The sequence below is a fragment of the Rhea pennata genome, chromosome 2, assembly GCF_028389875.1.
Source record: "Rhea pennata isolate bPtePen1 chromosome 2, bPtePen1.pri, whole genome shotgun sequence".
In the NCBI taxonomy this organism is placed as follows: domain Eukaryota; kingdom Metazoa; phylum Chordata; class Aves; order Rheiformes; family Rheidae; genus Rhea; species Rhea pennata.
Window position 1 is genome coordinate 112,592,329 of NC_084664.1, and position 25,920 is coordinate 112,618,248.

At 37.6% G+C, this 25,920-nt stretch overlaps 2 protein-coding genes across 11 annotated transcripts in view; both read left to right on the top strand.

Annotated features, from left to right (window-relative positions):
- The window catches only part of MYOM1 (myomesin 1), an 84,163-nt gene extending 79,239 nt beyond the window's left edge, over positions 1-4,924 (top strand). For 2 of the 4 annotated variants that reach the window (XM_062570179.1, XM_062570181.1), the window contains 2 exons: positions 603-747; positions 1,968-4,924. In XM_062570179.1, the coding sequence (XP_062426163.1) occupies positions 603-747; positions 1,968-2,131 (309 nt within the window). In that variant the 3' untranslated portion in view covers positions 2,132-4,924. The remainder of the gene's footprint in view (positions 1-602; positions 748-1,967) is intronic. The other 2 variants (XM_062570180.1, XM_062570182.1) reach the window with 2 other exon arrangements.
- Positions 4,925-9,876: 4,952 nt separating this feature from the next.
- Positions 9,877-25,920, top strand: part of LPIN2 (lipin 2) — a 48,073-nt gene continuing 32,029 nt past the window's right edge. For 4 of the 7 annotated variants that reach the window (XR_009957668.1, XM_062570188.1, XM_062570189.1 and 1 more), the window contains exons 1-2: positions 19,691-19,985; positions 24,595-24,795. Coding sequence is in view for 4 of the 7 variants with exons in the window: in XM_062570188.1 (XP_062426172.1) it covers positions 19,899-19,985; positions 24,595-24,795 (288 nt within the window). In the remaining 3 variants the exon portion in view is untranslated. Of the gene's footprint in view, positions 10,076-19,690; positions 19,986-24,594; positions 24,796-25,920 lie in introns of those variants that run through there. The other 3 variants (XM_062570192.1, XM_062570191.1, XM_062570193.1) reach the window with 2 other exon arrangements.

Genomic DNA, 25,920 nt, shown 5'->3' on the forward strand with positions numbered 1-25,920 from the left:
TATTAGACAAAGTAAAAATGCTTAATTTTCAAATTATGAGAATATGAGAGTATTAGTAATTTAAGATATACCATGCTTTCTGAGTTTAAAGAAGAACTGTTGTCAAATTATTCAATAATGTCACTTAATGTGATAGGAACCCAACGTAAGGATGATAAGCAGGTCATTCCATCTTGGTCCCAGAACGTTTACTATAAAAGCAATAGTAAATAGTAGCAAAAAAATCTGTTGTCCATCCTCAAGACTGCATTACTCCTTGCAATTGCTGATAACTGATATTTATTACATAGCATTAGCATATTTTTAATAATGATTGAATTTGATGGTAGTTTGTTTCTTCTATTTTATCTTCAAAAATCTGTCCTTCTGCCTCCACCCATTTGGCATCACTGCAGGGAAATAAAACAAATGGATCATCTCCCAGGTAGTAGGCAGGATCCTGTTTCTCTTTGCTTCCGGACACGTATATATCCCTGAAAATTAGAGTAATAGCTACTTCTAAGTGTATTGCTGCCGGGGATTCAGTTATGGCACTTTCAAACAAAATCTGTGATGCATCCACATTTCTTGCCTGTGCATTTTTTGTTCTTGCTTTGCTTCAGGTGATTGTGATTTCTATGTCAGGACAGACTGACATGGCTAAGCACGCTGCTAGTGCCCAAGGACATAATCAAAATAGTATAACTGTAGCGAAAAAGAAAAAAACAACTACAAGAAACAAACAGGAGAAAGAAGAGCAAAAGAAAGGTAAGAACACTTTCACCTTTAGGGACTGCTACTTCAGGAAAAAAATGTTAAATGTTATGCAGGTAATTGTGCAGATCATTACTTCTTAGATCCCAAATAAACACATTTATGGTGTTCTCTTAATCCACAACAAATGCAATGTACAAATTGCCTGGCTATGCCTCAGTGAAAGAGATCTAAATCAACACTTTGAAATCAACATTTCATTGAGCTATGAGTTCTCACCTTGGCTCAGCTAAATGATGAAAATTTAAGAACACATAATAACACTGTCAAATTTCTGAATCCCAAGGAAGGAGTTCCTCACCCTGCATACACACAAAGGTCAAGTGCTTTTCCAAAGTGAGACTCATTTAGACAGCTAGACATTCGACACTTTCAAAAAAATTAGGCTTTGCTAATTGGGGGACCGTAAGTGTCAAAGCATTCTGGAAAACCTTGACTATATAGCTACTATGAGAGATCAATCTATTACTCTCTCTTATTTTTACCTCTATGCTGAATAGTAAAGTTGAAATCATAGCTGACCATTTCTCTGCCCAATTTAGAGAAAGAGCGAGAGAAAAAGAAAAACTCTCTGGCAATTCAGTATTCTTGTATATTACAGAGTTTTACTGTTCTTTTAGACTCTTATTAGATAATTACTACTTATACACTGATTTATTCTTCACAATTACGATTCCCTCATATAGAGCATTTTAGCTCCAAACAAGGCTAAAATCCCAACATTTTCAGTACATATGTTTTATTTATCTTTGCCCAATTCAGTATTTTTTCATGATATGTGGGGTATTTTTATGTTATATCATTGCTGGCAGACCATATCATATTCTTATTCCCCCTGACTACTTCTTCTAAGGCAACAAGAAATATCTAACTGCATTTCTTTCCTCTCTTGCCTTACTGGTGTGGGTAACTGGACATTTCTGAGCAGTCCTGTAAATATGGGGACTTATACAAGAAACAATTATTTATGTGAGTAAATGGTTTGATCTGTTAATCTCTTGAATTAGAGACCACAAAGACCTGGGCTTGCTTTTGGCTCTATGAAAAATGGTAATATAATTTGTAATGCTGAATCTCTCTAAAAGGGTATGGAAAGAGGAAAAGAACGTAGTAAGGTCATAAACAATGCTAAAGGAAAATCTTAGTCTACATACCTCTGTGTTAAGCTGAGCATAGTAAATATATGAGAAACTTTATTACTTCTCCTAAATCAGATTTTATTAAGCCACATGTAGAAGAAATTATTACTACAGAAGAGACACCTGATCCAAATGAAATCTGTACAGTGGAAACAGAAAAGGACACAGAAAACAACCAAAGAAAACAAGCTGCAAAGGAGACTGATGGGAAGACTACAGTAGCAGAGGTCATTCTTTAGCCCACAGAAAGCTTGGATAGGTGGGGAAAGAAACACTGGAAAAAGAGCCTTAAGTAAAATTATGCAGTTCTTGAATGAAAAATATGATCTTGTTATGATCTGGATAATAAGTTCAAGATGGAGTTTCACAAGTAGTAAACTAGCCATATTATTTCAACATAAAAATTTTAGTGTTTTTTATAACATTTGTAATAGCTTCACAACTTCAAATATGTAGTAGCTGTGCATTTATGTCTTGGATTAACTTTATTGCATTCATTTACAAGTGTCCTGATAATTACCCATATATTGAAATGTGATTTTAGTTACTAACAAAATCTCTATGAGAAGCAGAGGTTATTAGAACAAATCTTGTCAAGAACTGACATATTTACTAGTCTGTAAAAAATGTTGATATAATTTACTTAAGTGGATCTGATCATCAATGTATGTAGGTCATCACATTTTGAGGCAGACCTCCCTTATTTTTGCAAGGAGACCATACATACAGTTCTCTTAATGCCATGTGGGCTGCACTTTTCACCATGACCAATGTGGTCACAGGGAAGACCTCCAGAACAGCACCATCTCCTCTGGGTGTGGGGAGCCACACAGGTGGCCCACACTGGTGATCCAGGTTTGTTTCATACACACTTGCTTGCAGCAGATCAGATTGGGCTGATGTCTGGCCATTTCTTATCTCCAAGACTCACTTGACTACAGTTCAGCCCGTTCAACTTCATCAATCCCCTCCTAGCCTTGGTGAGGTACTGTGGATACAGCGCTAATCCACAAAGCATCAGTTGGCCCAAATGCTCATTTCTCTAAGTCCCTTTTGCTACAGCAGTCATATTTCTGCTTTCAAGACGTCTCCAACCCATCATCCTTCTTCCCTCAGTGACTCAGCCCATCACTGAAACAACCACCCCCTCACTGGGGCCAGGCCCACTTCATGGTCTGTGTGAGCAAGGACTACATATAAGCCAAGAATCTCTGTTTTAAGTCATTACTGTGTTCATTCACATGTTTATAAACTGCAGATATACTAAAATAAAACTTATCTGTGAATACTTAGATATCCTAGTAGAAGCACAGTTCAAACTGGAAAACAGATAGATAAAAATAAAGGTCAGAATTTCTTTTGATAATATGCAAGCCAAGCTCAACTTTTAAGTAACTGAAAATTGTTAAATATAGAAAATAAAAATAAGACAATTATCAGGAAATTATTTTTATTGATTTCAGCTCTTAGAAGGATCAGTCATATCATACTTTTTTTTTTCAGATGGATTACTGACAAAAGATTACTAATTTCAGCTGGTATTTCCAGAGTGTTAGAGCTACGGCAAAGGTGGAAACACTGAAAACACAAGAATGATCAGTTTCTAATCCATCTTTATAGAATTGCTAGCATGAGAAAAAGAATCTTAACAACATTTAAATGTGCAGCGCCTGAGACACTGACACTCCCGATGGAAAGAAAAACATTTCTTTCAATAAAGCTCTATTCAACTCTTAAAAGTCAATAGAAAGGTTCATGCTGCCCAAAATGCTAGTTAGATTGCCTGTGTGGAAGCAATTAGAGTAATAACATTTCTGTAAACAACATGAAGGATTTAAATAATTTGGATGGTCCATTCTGGGTGACAGAAAGATGTAAGATGTGATAGAGAAAAAATATGCAAACCAAAACATTGACAGCTACACACAAAAAATGGTCAGAGAAACTTAAAATATGGACTGAATACAACTCAAATCATGTTACCATCCTGCCTTGTGTTTAACACGTAGAGCTTAATTCCACATTACAGTATTTTTGTTTGACATTTATGCAGCACAGTTCAAATTAGTAGAAAACTGGCGTAGCTCAGCAGTGAACTATACAGTTGTAGATCCCATAGAGAAACACAGAGAGAGGTGTTTCCATACTAGGAGATATTTTAAAGAGAACCTAAATGCATATAGGTTCTCACACAACTATAACAGCAAATGCTAAATATCCACAGATGCGTGATTACATCATTCTGCCAGAGTTCGTCTGTCCTTTTGAACGTCACAAAGCTGCAGGTTGTGCCATGTAACTCTTAACCTCGCTTTGCCATGGTAATTATTTCAACCTGCCTAACATCTTTAAAAATCCGTCATTTCTTACAGCTCCTTAGGGTCTGCCTCTATCTGGTACAGACATCAATGGCAGCGTGTAAATTATAAATAGAATAGATATTACCATTGACAGCCTGATCCAGTTCCTGCAAAATGCCATAGGTGTCTTTTCATTGGTTTTAACAGAAGCTAAATAGGATCTTAGAAGAACATTATAAAAGTGTCCCAAAATTCAGATTGCTTGCAAAGCCCACTCTGCTACCAGTGAAGTCAATGGTGGACTTCTTTTTGCTTGTCATTGAAGTGGAATTGGGTTTTATGTTTTTGTTGTAAGAAAAATCACTACTTTTCTGATAGTTCTATTAAAACCTGCTGTAAACTCTCTTTTTAATTTAATTTAAAATGCATTATCTTTTTTTCTGTTAAATTGGGATGGTTCCTCAAAAGGCTAAAAATAAACTGTCAACAGTATTGTTCTACTGGGAACTACTTGTTAGCCAGAAATCTAGAGTGTTATGCATGGTAAATGAAATACACAAGTAAGTATAGTAAAGATAAAAAAAATACTTCAAAATTCTCAGTTTGGTTATCTAAGCTGGAGTTGTTCACAAATGTACAACAAAAATGTTGAAAAATAATATTAACAGAATTGTTGAGTATATTGAAGTTGACCATGTTACCATGTCTGAATAAATTGTTTCTTGCAATCTACATGTGTAATTTATGTTCCATTCTCCATAGCAAAGTATGAAAATTTGCTTCAACTTCTGTCCATTACATAATGATAGAATGCAAATTATTTCTGAAGCAACAGAACCTCCTACCAACCACGCACCATTTGACTGTATTTAGAATTGGATACTGAGTGTAATGTTTATCTGAGGTGCCACTTCCAGATAATATCTTCTTTTGTCACCTGCAAATTCCACTCCAGCACACATTACTCTTCATATTCAAATTTATAATCCTATTCCTATAATCCTATAAATTTGTCTGCTTGTGGTATAATAACTGATTTTAAAAATGTGAAAAAAAAACCCTATGGTACACAAGCTATATTATCTGATCATCTGCAAAAATTATAAAGTGTGCATTTAAAGATGGAAGAAATGCAAAAAAAAGGGGGGGGCTTTGCCTTTCACTGCAGTAAAGGCATTGTGATTATCAGGGTCCCTGAATTCTTCTGAGAATCAGTTCTGGATTTGTTAGCCAATTAGTGATGAAGATCTGTCTGTGGCAAGACTGTAAAACTCTAATTCGATAATACACAAAGCCCTATTCTTTGCAGCAGCTAGTTGCAAAGCAGGACATAGTCCTTAAACTAATTAGCGTAGGGTGGACCTCTGCTCTGTACTCCTCAACAATAACCATGAAGTGAATGTGCGAACAATCAGCCATTTAAGCTGCACTTACATTGACTGGATGTCTGAAAGAGATCTTTCTGTACAACAAGTTTTCTTCTGTTGCTCAAAGGACAATAAGTTGTAAGAACCTAAGCAAAATGTTGGCTGGGAAAAAGAGCGAAGTGTAACAAAAGCTGGAAAGAGAAAAACGGTGGAGAGGAACTGCTCTGTTCCACACACCATGGCGAAGGTGAAGAGAACAAGCAGAGTGCACAGGACGGGAGGGGAACAGACGGTGAGGAGAGGAAGGAAGACATCAGATCTGACTGCAATATTTGCTGGCTTTTTCCTTGTCCTTGCTGTCTTGTAGTCTCTCTTTTCCTTTCATTTTGGGAGATGTCCGTCCTTCCTACAATCTTTCTCCTTCTACAGCTTTTCATATGTCTTGCTTTCCTCCTGTCCTTCTCCACTCATCACCTTCTAACATCAGTCCTACTGGATACCGTCATTTCCATTTACTGTTTCATCACTCATGCTAACATTAGCAGAATAAAAACTCCTACTCAGGCTGTGATTTTGGCAAGGCATCCTCTTAACAGGAGGAGGCCTGGAAGCCTATCATATCTATGAGCAAGAAGTGGTTTATGAAACACTTGCTAATGATTGACAAAGAATGGAGAAATGTTGCTCACACGAGACTTGATCTGAAGTGTTCTGAGTCAGCCTAAACCTATGGATAATCCTAAACCTATGGATAATCTTTAATGGGACTACTGGCATACTTAAATATTTTGTTGGCATAGGGCAGTGCTCCTTACAGCCCTGAATCCTTGCTACTAACTTCCCTTATTGTCTCCAGCTATTAAATAAGATTTTTAAAAAATGCTCCATGCATTCATAACATCATTTTTCAAAATAAGCCATTCTTCTGCTGGTCTCAGAAGTTAGTGAAGCACTATGGAAAGGAAACCTGGTAGTCACGGTGAAGACACAAAGGAATCCCTCAGATTTACTCCCTGCAAAATATAAAATACACAACCTAAACAACAATAAAAAACAGTGTGATTACTGACATAAGGAATACCCTCATTGTTGTCATATGAGCTGTGGTGGTTGTGGTGATGAAAGAAGTGCATTGCTCCAATGCTCTTTGGGGCTGTGTGCATTAAAAAAAAAAAAAGAAAAAGAAAGAAAAATGGCATCAAAATAGTCTCATCATTGGTGCCAGCGTTTTCGCCTTGTGTAGACCAAGACACTTTTTTTTAATTGCTGCAAGAACTGATCAATATGCAAATATTCTTTTCACCTAACCAGAGCCAACAACATGTAGAGCACTCAGGAGACAAGCCATGCTGCGGACTGGATGGTATCTGCAGAACCACAGGTTTCTCCGAGACTCCACCAAACCAAACCAAAATAGGATATTTAGCTCCTTATATCCTTCTAGACCAGTGAGCTACCCCTGCCCCTGTATACCCTAACCGGCTGGAGACCCTTTATCCTTTCTTGCCTAGCTACAAGCACACTCTTACACTACTTCCGCTAGACACCATCTCACAGCTGAACACCTGGACAGCCACTAATTTACATTTAGCATTAGGTAACAAGCTTTCAAATTATTTTCTCTTTTCTCTGCATTAAAAAAAAAAAAAAAAAAAAAAAAAAGTAAGCAGTTGCTCTCATCACTCCTTCTCTGGTCCCTGGTGGGCAGATACAAAACCAGCATTTGTGATGAAAAGCAAAAATTAGCATAAATGAGATTGCATGCTTCTGGAGGCCTAGAGGCCATGGTTTAGTTACCAGTGAGTTACAGTTCCACAAGCATTGCAAATCACATGTCGATACAGAGAGATCCTATCAACACATGTAGGTATACAACTCACATAATCAGAACAGAAACAAACCTCACTTACATAGTTGTGGAAAATACAAGATACTTTTATAGCTTGACTTTAATCTTTTATGCGTAAGTGGAAAAGAGGAGTAGAGAATACGAAAGGAAAATATTGAAGACTGTCTCCATCTGCAGTCTTCCGATTGTCTGGAGGTGATAATTCCAGAACAGAGAAGGTTACCTAGATGGAAGACATTGTGTTTTCAAATGGATACCCTTTTAATCAGAGGCCCAAAACAGAAAAAGTATGATTTACCAATTAGTTCCTCCTCTTCAAGTAAAGATTTTTCTGTCACTTAAGAAGCTAGTCTGCTTTTAGATTAGATTTAATTTTATAGCAGGATCTAGCTTAGAATTCGTATTTGCAGACATATGATAGATTTAGCCGCTACCTCTTATCTCCCTGCAAGGCCTGTCTGGTGCTGGAAAGAAGATTCCTCTCAACTGAAAATCACTCACTGTTATGACTAGCAAAGACAAGATCATGGGAACACAAATAAAACAGTCTGTCCGAGCAACTACTGCTTTGGTTACCTTCACAAACTAAGGAACTCAGATGCCAAATAAGGAACTCAGTAAAAAAGGGAAATGATCTATGATGAGTGCTTTGCTGAGCATAAAGCTGAGGGATAGACTATGTGTTTGGGACAGATGTTATACTGACATAGCTAGGTTATTGTTATTATGACATTAAAATTGGAGGCCCCTTTCAAAACCGGCAGCAGTTGAAACAAGGTTTCACTGAAGGGAGGAAAATTGCCCCATCAGTTTGCATTGCATCCATGTACCTGGAGCCCTAGAAGGTGTTCCAGAATTGATTCTGAATATCCTGAATATGTTTGTAGGACTGATACAAAAGAGTTTCAAGAGAGCCTTCTGAGATGCATGTACTATCAGAGCAAATACTGTCCACACACATCTTTGTGTGCTAGTATGTCATTTTTTGTCAGCTGCATTGATTCTACGTTAAACTAGTCTCTTTTCTTGGTGGCAATCATTTAAATATGAAACCTATGTGAAAGCTTAAAATGGCTCTAATACCAAGAGGGTATAAAACCCACTTTTCACAAAAATCTAGGTGACAGATCAACAGATGAAAAAATGATGGGCAGGCAAATAAAAAGTAATTAAAATAAAGAAGCCATATGGCCTAGTTATAAAGCACTGAATTCAGATTCAAGGGAGGTAAGCTGTTTTTCCAGTTATGCTATTTCACCTTTCCTCTCTTTTTTTTTTTTTCATTTTTATACGGTAAACTATTTGGGGTAATCTTGTATTTGTAAATATTATGTCTCAATATCAACTGAGGCCTCCAGATAATAGTGTGATTCAAGCAAATAAGTATGCAAGTAAATAAAAATACATAATTAAGCAAACTTCACTGAACAGTGAATCACAAAAGCACTGGGCAAAGCACTCACTGACCTGAAATACATACCAGGCTGGCTGGACATGTTTTTATTTTGCAATTCTATGCTTTCATTAAAAAAAAAAAAAAAAAAAAAATCCAGGCCCGTCTGTGTACAATAATAACTTTCAAAAGAAGGATGCAGTAATAGATGCATGAATTTGGAAATATTTTGGAAGTAGTATCTTTTGAAACATCTATTTCAGGAGATATTAAGACACGGCTCAGACCAAGGCTATGAACACCTGCAGAAAGCATCTTGCTGCTGATCCCCTTCATCAGAGCGAGTGAGAAGAGTGGGGACGAAGTCATGGCGGTAGGCAAGGCGTGCCACCCAAGCCACCGCCGCAGGTGTCTCATGGCAAGGTTTGGCAGGCCGACGCTCTGTGAGAGGGCGGTGAGGCCCTGTGGCGCTGTGTGGACAGTGAGAGGGTGGTGAGGCCCTGGGGCGCTGTGGGGACAGTGGGGAAGGGGAGGACGAGCGACGCAGGCCCGGGGGAGCTGGCGGTGCGGGCATGCACCCCATCGCGGGCGGCCACTGCGGCCAGGCCACAGTGGTCACCACGTCCCTCTGTGCCAGCTCCCGCGTCCTTCCCCACTGCCAGGCGGCAAAGCCGAGGGGAAGGAGGAGCCTGTGTCCGGCCGCCCAGTGCTAAAACCACCCCCGCAGCCCAGCCGTGCGTTTCCCGGGCCCCGCAGGGTCCCTCCTGCTGCGCCCAGCCAGGCGGCTCACAACGGGTGACACCCCCCCCCCCGGCGTAACTCAGAACGCGGCTGCGGCCAAGCGCCGCCGCCGCACCCGCGCAACACCCGCCCAACGGCCGCGCACGCGCGCCGCCACCCGCCGCGCGCCAGCCACGCGCGCCCGCCCCCCACCACTCCGCCCCTTCCAGCGGTCACGTGGCGCGGGAGGGCGGGAGCGAGGCCGCTCGGCGGAGCTCGGTGCGCGCGTGCCCGCGCTGCGGCGGGGCCGCGGTGGGCACGCGCCGCTGTGCGCGCGCGCGCGCGCGAGCGAGCGAGCGCGCGAGCGAGCGACCTGCACCAACCGCCGGCGCTTGGCGCAGTTCGCATCCCGCTGCTTCCCTTCTCCTCCTTGCCCGTCCTCTCCCCGCTCCTCCTCCCTCCCGCCCTTTTCTTTTCCCTGGCTGTCTCCATCCATCCATCCCTCCTTCCCTCCCTCCCTCGACTGGCGCCGGCCCTGCCTGGCCTCGCTCGAGGTAAGCGGGAAGGGCCGCTGCGCCAAGCCGCCTTGGGGAAGGGGCGCGCACGGCCGGTGTGTGTGGGGGGGGGGGGGGTGGGTGCGAAGTGGGGCGCAGTGGGCCCGGTGCCCCGCGGGGTTGCCGAGGGTGCCGGGCTGCCCCCGCGCCGCGCCGCTCCGCTCCCCTCCCCCCGCGCCGCCCCCACACAGGGCGCTGCGGGTGGGCGCCCGCTCCCCCCCCCCCTCCAGCAGCGGCCGTTGGGCCCCCGCCCTTAACGGCCGCCCGGGAGCGGTTGTGCCGGCTCTGCCGCCCTGCGCTCCCCGCAGCCCCGAAAGCGGCCGCCTTGCGTGTAGGAGCCGCGCTGCCCTGGGCGCCTGGCTGCTGCGCCTGTTTGGAGGCGAGGGGGAAGTAGTCCTCCCTTCTCGCTGCCAGATGCGTTAGGTGGATCTGGCAGAGCGCGGAGGCTCTGCCTGCCCTGCTGGCGAGCGCCGGGCGACCTCTGGCAGTGCCTCCCGGCCCTGCGCTGACATGAGCGCGGGGCGCCGTTGTGAAGCGTCGCTTTTATTGGCTCTGCTTGACGTTGCAACTCTCAAATTTAAAAGTCGTTGTACGTGCTTCGCCGCCCTGGCTCCTTCCATTTTACGGATATGAATTTCTTAGGTTGCTTCTGCTAACTTGCTTAGCTCCAGGGCATTCTTGGTTTTGGGCTTGATTTTTTTTTCCTGTTTATCCGTCCCAGTAGAGGGAGTATGAAGTGTTAACCACTCGAAGTACAGTGCCTGCGTTCTTTGTGTATGCATTTGAGTTTTTGCCAAGGGCCCGTCTAAGTTATTTTGTAGGAACTGTATTTTCCTTTCCTTAAGTGGTTACTGAATGCATGTTGGAGGCATCAATGGTTTGTAACAGAGCTAGGCAATATGCTGTTTAAACAAGTGCATTTTCATCCAGCAAAATGATGCAATAAATTTACCTGTGCTTTGCCTGTACTTAATGTTTTCTCACAGATGCAGTTGGGCTAGTTGTATAAAAGATGATCTACACACACTCTGACTTGTGCAAACCAAAATTCACTGCTAAGAATGCATTTATTAGCCGTATCTCATAATGGGTGCTATTTTAGGATCCATTCAGAGGTGAAGAAGATAATAGACAATCCTGCAAAGCTCAGTAATTTTTTAAAAATTTATAACAGTGTTTCTCAGGACAGTTTTGAATACTATATTTTTAATGTTTGCAAAATACAATGGAAGAGAGAAAATGTGTTCTTATGTATTTAAAGAATGTACAGGTGCTTATTAGTAAAAATGAAAAATCAGAAGCCCCCACATGCTTTCACTTTGTATTATAGAAGTTGGCTATAGTGATTGCCAGGCCCACAAAGCTCATTCTGATGTTACTCTGTATATATGCATATGTAATCATAGTTTATATGTATGTACACTAGGAAGAACATACATGAATGTAAACCATTTTCCCACTTCCTAAAAAAAAAAAAAAATTCAAGGAAGAGGAACTCTTTTGGGTGAAGTGAAAGAATGATCTGTGAAGTGGTCTTTAAAAACATATTATTACTATACCGTAGAATATTAGACCTGGTAAGCCATTTCTAAATGATCACGGTCACTCAGGATGTTAGGGAGTTTGAGTAAAATGCTACATTATCTGGTATTCTTCACTGAATGGTGCTGAAAGGCTGTAGTGAGCAATTGTAGTATAAATTATTAAGATTATAGTATAGCTCTTTAGTTAAATGTATTAAAATATATTTTTCAATGGCCCTCAAAACAGTGATGTAAGAACTTGGATATTTCTTATTCCTAGTACTTAATGCCCCAGATTGTTGCAAAGATAAGTTCTCTGTTTTCATAAGCTAGAAAAAAGTAAGTTTGAAATATTCTAGTATCACACTGTAGAAAACTTTGTCTTTTTTCTTTTTCTTGTTTTTCTTTCTTTCTTTCTTTTTTTTTTCTTTTTCTTTCTTTCTTTTTTTTTTTTTTTTTTTTCCTTTTCTCATTCCTGTAAAGTCATGATCAAGTGTGGTGGTATATCAAGTGCACTTACTGCACTTGACATCTCCTTATTTGTCTTAAAGGCCAGAGACTCTAAACAGTGGCCCTTCTTTGCATTACATGATTTTTGACTCTGTCTGTGCCCCAGAGAACTTGCAATTTAATTAGATCAGATCAAGTTGCTAGTACTGGAAATAAGTATTTTGTTCAAAGCCATGCAGGGAACCTCTGTCAAAGCTAGAAAATAAATTAGTTGAATTTATTCCTCTTTTCCTGAGATGCTTACATGATTAATACTTCTGATAGATGATGGAAGGAGAAGAAAATTCCTAAGTTTTAATTGCAGGATCACAACTTGTAAGGAAAATGGAGAGACAGCTCTTGAAAGTCTCAGTGTGTGTGATCAGATCAGTGCTGAATCAGAACACTTATATTCCTTTTTTCTTTCTTTTGGTAAAATAACTTTGGCTTATAGAAATAACTTTTAATCATTGTTTATAAAATGTATTTGCAATTCATGATAAGTAACAGTCTGAAAGGCATAAAAGGACAGCAAGATGCTGTCAGATTCAGTACTGCATAGTAAGGGCATCTACATTGAAAAGCGATTGAATTTAGACAAAATAGTGGATGATATATTTATGATGAGATACTAATCTAAAACAAATACATTCTGAGCATTTACTCAATAGTGTATGAATGCATCTAATGCATTTGTTCTCAAAATATATTCGTACTCAAAAGTACTGCATGTAATATGCCATATCCCAAAGATTCTTCCGTCTCACAGTGCTAATCAGGAGTACTTACTCTATGAACCTGTGATCTGATTTAAGTTGTATTTTAAGATTGTACAGCAAAACAAAGATCACCTCTGTAAATACCTCAGTTAGGTAAATATACAGAGAATTAAAAAAAAATAACTAGAATTATCCACTTCAAGCATAGTAAAAATGTTTCCACCATTCAAAAGATCGTATCATTTAAAAATGAGAGGATGGGTAGGCAAACTAGAAACTCATCTTGGTTGTTACGAAGTTCTTGTACTTAGTAACATTAGTGCTTACATTTCTGTTTGTGTGTTCAGGCTATTTTGATCTGAAACTGTCATGTCAAGTCAGAATATCTCAGAATTTGAGGACTGAGCTCATGTACTCTTTTTATGGGGGGATGGACAGTAGGGGATGAAAGGATTAATGTTTCTTTAAAAAACATCTTAAAGGAAAACACAGAAATTTAATGTTTTCTTGTGTTTGTACTGCAAGGGAATTTTTAAGCAAACTTCAAATTTCTCCTCTCTAGTAAAATATTTTACTGCAAAGCTGAAAAACTGATAACAGTAATGTTAATTGACAACCTGCAGTAGCCACTAGAAATTCTCTTGAGTCATTCAGTGCTTTTTCCAAAACCAGGGGAGACCTCCTTATTGCTGCCATGTGTACTGAGTGAAGGGATAAGAGTTTTAACTGAAAAATTAGTCCCTTTATCCAAAATTCTTAGGTTCAAGACTAGACCTTTAAAATACTGTAATATGGTGCACTGGAGAGTTTTCTGTTACTAGTTTATAGGGCTAAAGTCAGCACATGCTAATCCAATCTTAGGCTGTGTCTTTAGACTTACTATTCTTTTTAGACTGCGTAACTGTCTTCTCAGGAAATGTACTTGTTCTAGGTTGTGGTTATCAAAGGCTTTTTGAAGGAAGTACGTAAAGGACTCTTCGCTAGATTCTTGTAAAGAAACTTTTCAAATAATGAATTGTAGCTGAGATTCCATTATAAATGAAATGATTTTTCTCTCGCTTGACTAATGATGGAATTTAGTTAGATATGCAAACTGAAGCATAGTGATTTTAAAAAATGTCTTAGTGGTGACTTAATGCCTTTCATTCCCTAGATAAGAAGTGTATATGTTATCAGAAATAAGGAACCTGAGAGGCTGATTTTGACAGGCTTGTAGTGTCCTATATAGATAGTGCAGACCTGCTACTCTGTGCTAAGGATGAGCAAGCATATCTTTCAGACATGACTTTGCATTCATTAAAACTTGATCAATAATACAAATAACTTTGTTTTGCAAATGAGTAAGCATATTTTACTTTGCTCAGCTATATCTAATTTTTCCCATTCCAGTATCTCAAAGCTATCAATACCTTTGTGTGGAAATTTGAATGCCTAGCATTTCTTACTTCATTTGCTAATAAAATAGCAAAGTCTTATATGCAGATTAAATTCATGTTTTTTTTTTTTATTTGGCACATGTGCAGCAATTCAAATAACAATAATGAGAGTCTACCAAATAAAGAAGTTTTTTTGTTTATATGCAGTATATTAAAATTAAAGATTTAGAACTTTTTGGATATGCTCTATGTCTGTTTCCCAGAATAAGTTATTTCTGGGAAGTTTCTTTTTAACCTAAAGATATGTCATAGTTTCATATCTTACCTAATCTTATATTCATGTATCCATGCTGAAGGTAGTCACATTATTCACTACTAAGAAATCAGAATGATTTTTATGCTTAAATATGCATGGATGTGTTCTTTTGCTTTCTTTTTTATTTATTTTTTTTAACTATTTTTTTTAATGCTAGAAGGTTGGAAGAAAGTGTAAATTGACCTGAGATCCATGACAAGAAACTTTAGTTTTATAGAAAATGTAGACAGGTAAGGGATTGCTTGTTAGGGAGGTGCTTAGTGCTTTTTAAAAAAATATACAAGTAAAGCTTCATCTGCTTCTTCCAGCTCATGTAAAAATGAGACAGATGGAATTTATATTTGGAAACTTCGGTTTGTGTTTTATGTTTTTGGACGGAGGTTCAACTAAGGATGATGTGGCTGTAGAAGAGGCTGTGCTGTTGGAAATAAGTATCTGTCAGGGTATTGAGGAAGACTTATATGGGATATGCCCATGCAGGTTCTGAATGAGTGCAGTCTTACTGTAGCCAGTTACTACTTATCAGTAACTTGAAGGATGTTAAGGTTTATCTGTGCCTAAGAACTTTGTGTTTGCATGTAACTTAAGTTTTTTTGATGGAGCAGATTGTTTTATCAATCAACTAATTGTTTGTTCTCACTGCAGTTCCTTTATAAACAACAAAAAAAAATTTGAAGACTGAAGAAAAGGCTCATATTAAAACAAGCAAGGGTGCACTAATACTGAAATCAGAGGATTCAGAGTAGATTGTACAGATGTATCTGGTGAGGTATTACAGAAGTGTCAAGTCCAAGTAGACTGTGATTTTTTTTTTCTCTTGCTGTTATTTTTTTTTCTTACTGATCTAAAAATATCTCAGCTGAACTGAAAAAATAATCTTAGCTGAATGCCTCTTGATTTTATTTGATGGGAGATCCTGCAGGGGTTGAGTTTACCATCTTGCTTTGCAGATGGAAAACTAGACATCTGATTTTATTCTATTTTAATCACACTAGTTTAGAGGGCAGTGCATTGCTTCTGTATCAATAGTGTTTCTCTAATATCTGTTAATTGCTTGGATTCTTGTACCATGCTATAATTACTTGTGATAGGATTTTTTATTCATTTTTATATATTTTTTTGAACAGCTGATGATGATAATGGAGGCAGGTAACACTGCCTATTTATTTTGTTCAGTGTTTTTGAGTAGAACTTGACTTTTAGTAGCATGTAAATTTGCTAAAATGGAAAATTTCATCCCATATAATTATACATTGGGGATGTTCAGCCTTTATATGGAGAATTTTAGCAAATATATTAATCTTTTTGTATGAATTGAAACTCAGTGATATGTTTCTCCTCTACTAAAGGAAAAACTAGCTGTTTTCTCTTAGAAAAGTCTTGGTATTCCCCTCCATAGGGAGCTGAGACAGATGGTCTTTATTCAGGATATCTTCTGTCATTCATGTGTAAATTTATTTGAATGCAGCAAAGTGATTAACCTTTGAAATAGGCTTTAAAGTCCATAATGGGTATGGACAGACCTTTGCAGTTAACTGTAACAAAGATGCTGTACTGAGTGTGTTTTACTCCCAGATGGACTGACCAGATGTGTATTTTGAGTTTCAGTAGGCAGATGCTTCAGACCAGGGCTAGCATCAAGAACTTGGATGCAAGAATTTATTTTCATGCACTAGTCACTAGGGTAAAAACAAAGTGATAAGGCTCCCAATTCTTTATATATTTTGAAAATCAAACTGTGACTGAAAACAAATGTGATGGAATTTAGGGTTCAAAGTTTGGATTTGGGGAGAAAAGTCTTTTTCCAGTGAAAATATGAAGTGTGGGACTGAACTGTGGTGCTTAAGAGTTAGTTTATGGGAAAAGGAAAAGGGTTTTGGAGTAGGATGGAGTGAAGAAGACAAATGGAATACAGAGCCTGTCAAAGTGAACTAGGATCTTCTGAGTAAGGAAACTTGTCATTGAGCGGTAAAATGAGACAGGGAGCCAAGGGTAAAGAGGAGGCAGGTTGATGTTATCAAGCTGGAGGAATAAGTACAATGGAAGTGATGGTATGGGTGCTCACTCCTTTGTCTGTAATGAATCTTGGCATCTTGAGAGTCTCACTTACTCCTTTTGCTAGCAGAAATCAGATATTTGCTGAATGTCTCTGATCTGTGTGGAGAATAACAACCTGTGCTAGTTGTGTGTTTTAACTCACATGATAGGGTCATTGCGGTACACTCAATGATTCCAGGCCTCTTGAAGATGTAAGAGGTATTGAAATAATAATCCCGTCTGTTGAGGAAACTCCTCGACTACAAAGAAAGGGGTGAAATCCCCACTTTGTTTAAAAAAAAAAATCATTTGGACAATAGTTTAGTGAAAAGTTGGATGAAGGATGTCCCATGTTGTATATGTATTATAATTTGTTAATTACAGAATGAGAAGTCTATCTCATTCATAGCATATTTACCCCAATTTGTGAGTGAATTGCATTTGTGTATAGATGGAAGCTGATGTCTATAGGATTCCTGCTTCCTTTCTACCAGAATTTAGAAGGACATATGGAGATGACAGCTGGAGAAAGACATCCTGTAGCGGTGTTCTAGCCAATGTTCTGCATTTCCTATACAGTACAATGAAATCACTTAAATGAAATTTTCATGGGCAAACAGTTTTTTTTTTTTTTTTTTTTTTTTTTTTTTTTTTTTTTTTTTTTTTTTTTTGTAGTGATCTAGAATATGTTAATCTGATTTGCAGCTACAAATAAAGCCTATGGAAACAATGTTTTAAATATTTAGAGGGGTAAAGAATGCAACGAAACTCTGGAAGGTCAAGTTTAACTGTGCTAAAATAAAATAAGAATTTTTAATTCTTAGTCTCTTGGCTAGAGCTCTCCATTGTGTAGGTGAGAAAAGTAGTACCACATCAAGGGGTGCTGAAATAGCTCATCTAGAAGAGCATTAGACTGAAGATCTAAAGGTCCCTGGTGCTAGCTTGGGCTTCAGCAAGGGGGGTCCTTGTTGCTGCAACCTTGTCTAACATGCTCTAGGCGACCCTGCTTGAGCTGGGGGGTTGGGCTAGATGATCTCCAGAGGTCCCTTCCAACCTTACTGATTCTATGATTTCTCTGGGATGTTGTAAAAAGGAATGAATGCTCTCCAGTATATTATGAATGTTGCCATTGAAAAAATATTTTAAAAATTAAATCTTACTTTGAATTAAGGTTTTTGACAAGTGTGTAATGAGATAAGATACGTAGCCCCACACAAAGCAGTTAAGAGAATATAGGATATTGACTGATCTCTGTCAGCAGTATTCACTTCCATGAGGTTAATGAAGAAATTCATATGTACTTTCTGGGGATAAACCACAGTAAATCCTGCTCACACCAAAGAGCTGGACTAAGGTTGTGAGGAAAATCTTAGTTCTAGTACTTTCTAAATTTGATATATTTGCTTTTGAAAACTGAAACAAATTTTCCTGTGTAACCTGTAAATAAATAACCTAGTACTTATAAACAATCTTACTCAGGGAGAATTACATTTTATTTAGCTTATTAATGTTGAGAAATAAAAGCCAAGGAGGTATATTTAGTGTGCAGAACTTATTACCTGTCTAAATCTTATCGTGCTGCTGGTTCTCTGGTTCTGAGAAATTAATGTTGTTACCGCAATTCTAGCTGTGTTCCAGAAAGACTGTCTTCAAAAGCATTTTAGCAACTGAAGAAATTAATGTCAATCTGAAATACTGAACAAATCTGAAATACAATAGATATAATAGAAAACTGTACACAAAAAAACCCCATAAAGCTAAGTCAGAAGTGTTTTAAAAGAATCAGTATCTTACAAAGTTGATTTTTACTTTGCTTATAAACTTCCCTTCTTCCCATCGTTTAATGGAACACACATCGCACAGACAAGAATAGCGAACAAGCAGAGGAGAACTGAGTGCTGTAGTTATCGTTCTTAATATCTTGTGAACAAAAGTCTTATCTGTGCTAATGAAACTAGCAATTTTTCCTGTAAAGAGCCACATTACATACTTAACAAGTTTACATTTAAAGAAAGCTCTCAGTAGCAATAACCTCTCAATAGCAATTCAAATGCTCAGTTTAGGAGTTTGTTATCAAGATTGACTTAATTTTGACCTTGAGTGTAGTCCTTGTATTATTTTAGAAATCCAGAAGCCACTTGCTTGCATTCAATAAGCGATTCATTGTCCCTGTATCAGTTTGAAGTATTAATTAAGAAAACTTCTTAAAGGAGGATAGAGTAAAGGTGATAGCAGAATCCTAGACTATTTTAACTCAAGAGGTAGACCTGTACAATCTTCTATAGCAGACACAGAGTAACATGAGGGGGAAGATGTGTGTGTTTAAGCTAGTGAAAGAACAGTGAAAGAATGCCTCTGTGTTGAGGAAGTATTTCCTCAGCGAATGGTTGTCAGCAAATATGTCTCCCATTTCTAGATTTCAAGAGTAGAACTATTTCTTTATAATATTATGCTTCCTCCATTATTTCACATACTTAGAAAAGTAATGCTATTTTAAAATTATCAGATTAAAAATTAATTTTTATTCTCAGTCATGGAGCTAGGTGTATAGCAAATTCATATGCTTTGTCTGCATACTCAAATTATACTGCATTAACAAATTTGATTTAAATAACGTAGGAAAACTTCTACAGGAAAAAATGGTTATTTTAATGTAATTTATTTTTATATTGTTTTGGTATAAACTCTGCATCAGAATAGTTATCACTTTCCCCTTTTAAAATAGCATTGTCACATTTTTTAAGGCCCCAATTTTCACAAATACAGTAATCAGATTTGAACAGTCATCAGATTTGTCTTGTAAAATTTGCAAAGCTAGCTCAGTGAAACCATCAGCAGAGGCGGTAGAGAGCACGGAGTGGCAGCTGGCATTTAATTCTGTGTGCTGCTGGCTGAACAAGAACTTCCAATGTTGCTACAGCTGGTGAAGTTATAACAGTGGCATGAAAAGTCTCCAAATGAGCTAATGTAGACATGGCTTAAGAATCATTAACTAAATCCCTGTTTCTTTCCATGGAAGCTTCACCCAAAGTCATGTGACTTATCATATATACAAGATCATTACTTATCAGTGCAAACATATGGTAAAGTCTGTCCATGTTATTACTTATCTCAGGGAGTGCAAAGGGGCTGTGACATTTCAAGCAAAGCCTATTGGTGAGGGAGTTTCTGTGTGAGTTTTCTTAAAGAAGCACTTCCTTTTTAATCATAACCGTGTGTGAGAAAGCATATGAAACATTTCTCTCTAAAATACTACAGGCCAGAAGATTTACATAAAGAGAAGAAATGCTGATACAACATTATGTTGTAACTGTAAGCTATGTATTTACCTGTACTATGGAAAGTTAGTTGTTGGTGTTTGAAATGCGTTTCTCAGAGAAGTATGATTTTAAATGTGACTTCAGTGGAACTGTTGCTACTGCCCATGAAAGAGTTCCTTCTGGAATCTTGGTGAGTTTGATGTATTTATTGCCAAGTATGAGTATATCATTCCCCATAGCATAATTAAATATCTAACAGTCTACTGCCTGTGCTTAATACTACATAAAAAACTTTAATTAGGTGTTTAGCAGACTTGCTTCATTTCCTACTTTTTTCTGACTACTGTGTACAGTGCTACTGCATTTTTGTGTGTGTGTGGAAAAGTAGATCTGGTACTACAGTGATCCTGTTTTATACATTCATTTTTTTCCTCTGGTACTTTTAGGATACAAAACAGAAATTAGTAAAATTCTTGAGAAAACATCTTCTATTTAAGGAAAGCTGTTGCCTCATAAATACATATGCATGGAAATATAGGCAAGAAGATATAAATTGAGGAAAATGAAGGCTATACTTGATTTATGTTTTGCCTTTCTACCTGATCTCTTAAAACAAATGCAGCTTTACTGTTTACATCATGTGGTATTAGACTACTTTTTAATTCTCTAAATGTAATTCAAAATAAATTGGATATATTAATACTCCATTGTAAGCTAAGATCTACATTTAAGTAACATCTTTACAGTGACAGCTGAAATTCATACCTGCTAAAACTGTTTTGCTGTAGAGCAAAACCATCTGATACTTGCCTCTGAGTAATGTGCACTACTTTTTTTAATGTTATTGAGCCAGGCATTTGTAGTGATTAGTACAAGGCACTACAGCCAATTATTGAAGACTGGATTAAATTAGAAGGGTATACCGGTATAAAGCATGTTAGCTATCAAAATGAAAAAAAGAAAAATTTAACTTTGCTAAAGCAATGTTCCAGATGCATAGAAAATGCAAGTTTGTGGACAGTCTTTTGACTGTTATGTGCTTACATACGAATATTCCCAAAGAATGTAGAAGAAATTATTCAGGAAAATACATTGATTTTGTAGTAGCCAAAAGTAATGTCTTTGCTTAATGTTATGTGGATGAAATCTCTGCACAAAACCTCCATCTCAGGTTATACAAACGTGAGCATTTCCTGGTAACTGGTTTTGAAAATTTAATTTGGATATCTGTTGTGTAGAATATGTTAGACTTCTGACTGGTGATAATATCTAAATCCTTCTCTATAAATTAATAGTACAACAAAATATAAAACTACAGCCTGATAGACAATAATATAAATTAGTATCTGATTTAGAATTTTATTTACTGACAATGTACAAGACAACATTTAGGTTGTAAAGAGCTCTATTCTTTATAAATATTGTTTTTAATACTTAATATGTTCAAAGATTCATAACTTTTTCATACACAAGTTACATTATTTACATATCATAAAAGTGGTTTTGCTGTGAGCTAGACAAATGTAACTGAGATCTATTAAAGAAATAACATTTCTTACTGGAAAAGGAGAGCGTGTGTATATATATATATGTATATATATGTATATACATATATATGTACATTCATAGCACGTGAATGTTTTCAGTCCTATGAGTTTTTTGGGTGGTTTGCTGTGGTCAGATGAGGTCAGTTACCATGTCTGTGAGGAAATCTGGAGTATTTATCAGTTGAACTCAGTTCTTAGCTGCTGGTGTGATGTTCTGATCCTTTAAATACTTGCTACTCAAATGATAGAAAATGTCTTGCTAATGTTCACTTTTCAAGTCCTGTTTGCTGAAATGAAATATTAAGATTAGAGATTCTGTTAAGAACTTCTGTTCCTGACTGTGCCAAACGTTTCTTTTAACAATTTCAATTGTCTTGGCATTTTGAAATCAACTTTTCTATGTAAACTAATACAGTAAGAATCTCACTGGAAGTGGCCAAAGTGTAGCTATGAATCACAATAGATTGTGCGCCAGAGACTTTTTCCCTTTAACTTAGAATGTGATTTGGCTGTCAGTATACAGGAGGTATAATTGTTTAAACAGTAAAACAGTGATATTGCTGCTTTTCTGTTTTGGGTTACAATTCCATGTGAGGCAGAAAATGATCACTCGCTCGTCAAAAGGAAGATGTTCTGTTCCCTGCTGCAGCCTTTTCATCCAGCTTGCTGGTGCTGCAGCATGCCTCACAACTGTCTAGCGTTCAACATGTTCATCTTTGAGCTGACCTAATTTACTAACCTAGTGTAAGGAAGACATGGGTAGTCTTCTGTCAGCTGTGTCAGTGAGCTAAAATCAGTTCATTAAAAGGGTGTGATGAGGAAGGGATGAAGTGGGCCTACCCTTTTTGGCAAGAGTGAGCTACTATTTCAACTCAAAACATCTCTGTTAGGAAGTAGTCAACTTTGTAGTTGTATATGAAATTACTTAGAGATTAAACTGAATTTTATTACTTATCAATCAGTGCTGATAGGGAGCCCATTCAGCTAATCTCATTCATCATTCTGATAGCCTATTACTTTTGTCTTCATTAATCAGTAGAAAAGTTACTGTGGAAAAAATCTCTAGCATATTAACCAGCACAGTAATTCTGCAGATAATTTCAAGAGTTTTAAATCTGGATAGGCAAGCCCTCTTCTTCTCTTCAAAATCATGTGGAATGGTAGGAACTTTTTTTTCAAAATCTAAATATGATTAGGTAACATATGCTAGGCTTGTGAAGCCTGAGATGGGGAAAAAATACTTCTAGAGCTAACCCAAATCTCTGAAAACTACTTTCAATCACTTGCATATTTACAATTATATTGGTGCCATTAGATGCTACAAAAACCCAAGCTCCTTCTGAATGAATACAGTACACTCTGTGCTACTATAAGGAAGAAGGCTCAGAACTGAAAAAACCCGTGTAATTACTTAGATAATGAAAACAGTATCAGAAGGAAAAACTCTTATAGTGCAATACACAGTGGTCTTTAGAGCCACTAAGAAAAATTCTAATTCTAGTCTTGAATCAAATCTAAAACCTTGTTCAGAGTCTAATAGAAATAAACTAGTATGTAGACAAAGAAACCCGCTGTAAGCTTATTTGTAGAAATACTGTACTATTTTTTCTTTCTTTTTTTTTTTTTTTTACATTTTAAGACCAGTTATGTATTCAGTGTTATGTGTTTTGCTTGTCTACAGTGGCTCGCTGTTCTTCCAAATAATGTCCTTAACTTCAAAGTCATGTGGTTGCTTAAATGTATTGGAAATGAGGTTATAGCAGTCTTTTAGTGGGAGGATAGAATGAGGAAGGGTTGCACTTAGAGCTTCCCTGGGTACTTCCCATTAAAACACTTTAATTGTTTTCCTTCCTCCTTCTTTTAAAGCTCAGATGTTTTGAGAAATCTTTGGTCTCTATTTCTTCTTGTCACTGTATTCTTAAGTCTATTCACACTGTATTCTTAGTCTGAAATGACTAAGTCATTCAGAATACCACTTAAGAATTTTAATGGATTAGTCAGAGAATTCAGTAAGTGATTGTATATGTTCTTTGTCTTTGCATTTCTTTCCTTTGCAGTGTTTGACTATAGCATAATCTTTCTAGGTGTGTCTTCTTTCTCTTGCATTCTTTACTAAACTCCCGACTCTCATCTAATATATGGACTTCTTCACCTAGACTACATGTTGTTTTTGTCAATTTTTCTGCTGCCAGAGAGTATGAACAACAGCAGAAACTATAAAAAATAGTTTTCACTTGACTGAAACTTTGTGAAACAGGTGGAAAGTTCAGGACATTGTCCTGTACTGCTAGGTTCTGCACGGTCCTGATACTGCTAGGTTCACTATGTTTTCTCTGAGCAAACTATACTTACACAGCTGTTTGAAATATATGTGCAAGCTTCTTGAAGCTGTATACATTGTAACTATAGATGATACCTATTGTAATTTTACTTTAATCTGAAGTTAATGGAAGAGTCTCAGTAACTTTGATTATCTGGCACCTTCTACAGCAGGTGGAAGTCTTGCTTGTATCAGTTTTAGGTACCAAAGATGGGTGGCAGTGCTTTTCAAGAAGGCTTTGACAAGTTCATAATTTTATGTTGCAAGAGGTTTTCAGTACTTATTTGTTGATGAAGTACATTCACTGGTAGTGTACTTTACTTGCATAGGAAAAAAAAAAACGGATTTCTTCACATCTGTTTTTTCTTCATATTTGTTTTCTCACTCTTCTGGGCAACTTCTGTCTCCTGTTAAATGTTTTGATCGTTTATTTAAGGTGACTTAGCTGTTTGTAAAATACAGAGCTGTAAAGGAAGAGTTATATATAAAGGAGTTCTACGGAAACATTTCCTGATGCTTAGTTTTTTTTTTTTTTATATATATATATATACTAATATATAGGTACCTTCATTTTCAACAGAAGATCAGTTGTACTAAATAACAGGCAGTGTACAGAGCATGAATTAGTCTTCTCAGCTTACCTGAGGAATTAAGCATCACCTACATCTAGACCTTTTGGATTTAAAAATTGCATACTTTACATACTTTCAATATTTTAAAGTAAATCTTAAATAATAACTACTTACGATTAAGAATGTATTTTGTAACTGAAGTCTGTTAGTAATATGTGAATTAGCTCAAAATGCTGTTAACTTTTGAAGATGTCTGTGTTAAGCCTGTTACAATAAGCAACTCATTGATAAATGATGTTTTGATTAAAAAAAAAAAAAAAAAAAAAAACTTGCATTTTTTCCCCCCTTCTTCTCCCATAGTCTCAGACTATGAACTACGTGGGACAACTTGCAGGTCAAGTCCTGGTTACTGTGAAAGAGCTGTACAAAGGCATCAATCAGGCTACTCTTTCAGGATGCATTGATGTCATTGTGGTCCGACAACAGGATGGTACATACCAGTGTTCTCCTTTTCATGTCCGATTTGGGAAGCTTGGTGTCTTGCGCTCTAAGGAAAAAGTGGTAAGTTCAGAAATTGGACTGAAACAAAGTATACATTCCTTTTATTTTCTTGTTCTTCCCCCACCCCCTTCCTTCCTTCCTTCTCTACTCCACACATCTAGTTAGCAGACTGATTAAGTACAGAACTGTTTCTCATATAAGCTATGAAGAGCGATAATTTTGGAGTCCAAAACAGAACTTCCTGTGGTAATGTAAGGGCTCTGCAAAGAAGTACTACGAAAGAAAAGCTGTGGTAGCTCTTGATCTGTGAAAAAAGAATAATACAAGTGTATAGACTCCACAGTCTTAAAATATTTACAAGATTATTTATTTTACAGTTCAAATATGTTGGGAAGGAAGTGCTTCATTCCATGTAACTGACCCCTGATATTGCAAGCATCTATTTTTTGGCATGTTTGTGGGACAAATAGAGCATGTCTTAAGAGCTGGTGACCTGTCATAAGTATTACTCCTTATTAACTTCGGAAAAAAAAAAAAAAAAAGCAAAAAAACCTTGGATTAAACTTCATTCACTTGTGGGCTTATTTGAAAGCTAACATGATAAAATTGTTGTCCAGTTGAGGCCAGTCTAAGACTGTGATCCTACCAAAGGGGATTATCCTGCCATCCCTTTTGCATTGGCCTTAGTAGTCACATATTTATAGGGTAAATTGGATTAGCTTGACTAAAAATGAACCTATTGTGGGTAGGTTGACATTACTGTCAGTGGGGAGTACTGTGTATGGCAGGATTGCCTGTCGGGGCACTGCCAAAAGATGCATTGATTTAAGCAGATCTTAAAATCTCAGGATTATATACTGTTCTTCTAAGAAGTAAAAGAACAGTGCAGGCAACTATCCCTACCTTCATATTCTTGTAAAAGAAGAAGAAAGTGCAGCTTGAAGAGCAGTTGTGTTTAGGGCAATTTTTGTTAAGGGTCAACTTAGGTACTGGGAGTTACATACATTAAGGTTGTAGACTTCACATGGTTACACAGGCTAACAGCAGCATTCCTGTCCTTGTTTGGGTTCTCACTTGCTAGTAGTCTCTTAATGAGCATGTTGATCATAAAAAGTTGGGGGAGGGTTGTTTTGTTTGTTTGTTTGTTTTGTTTTGTTTTCCAGACCAGTTCTGCAACAGATCACA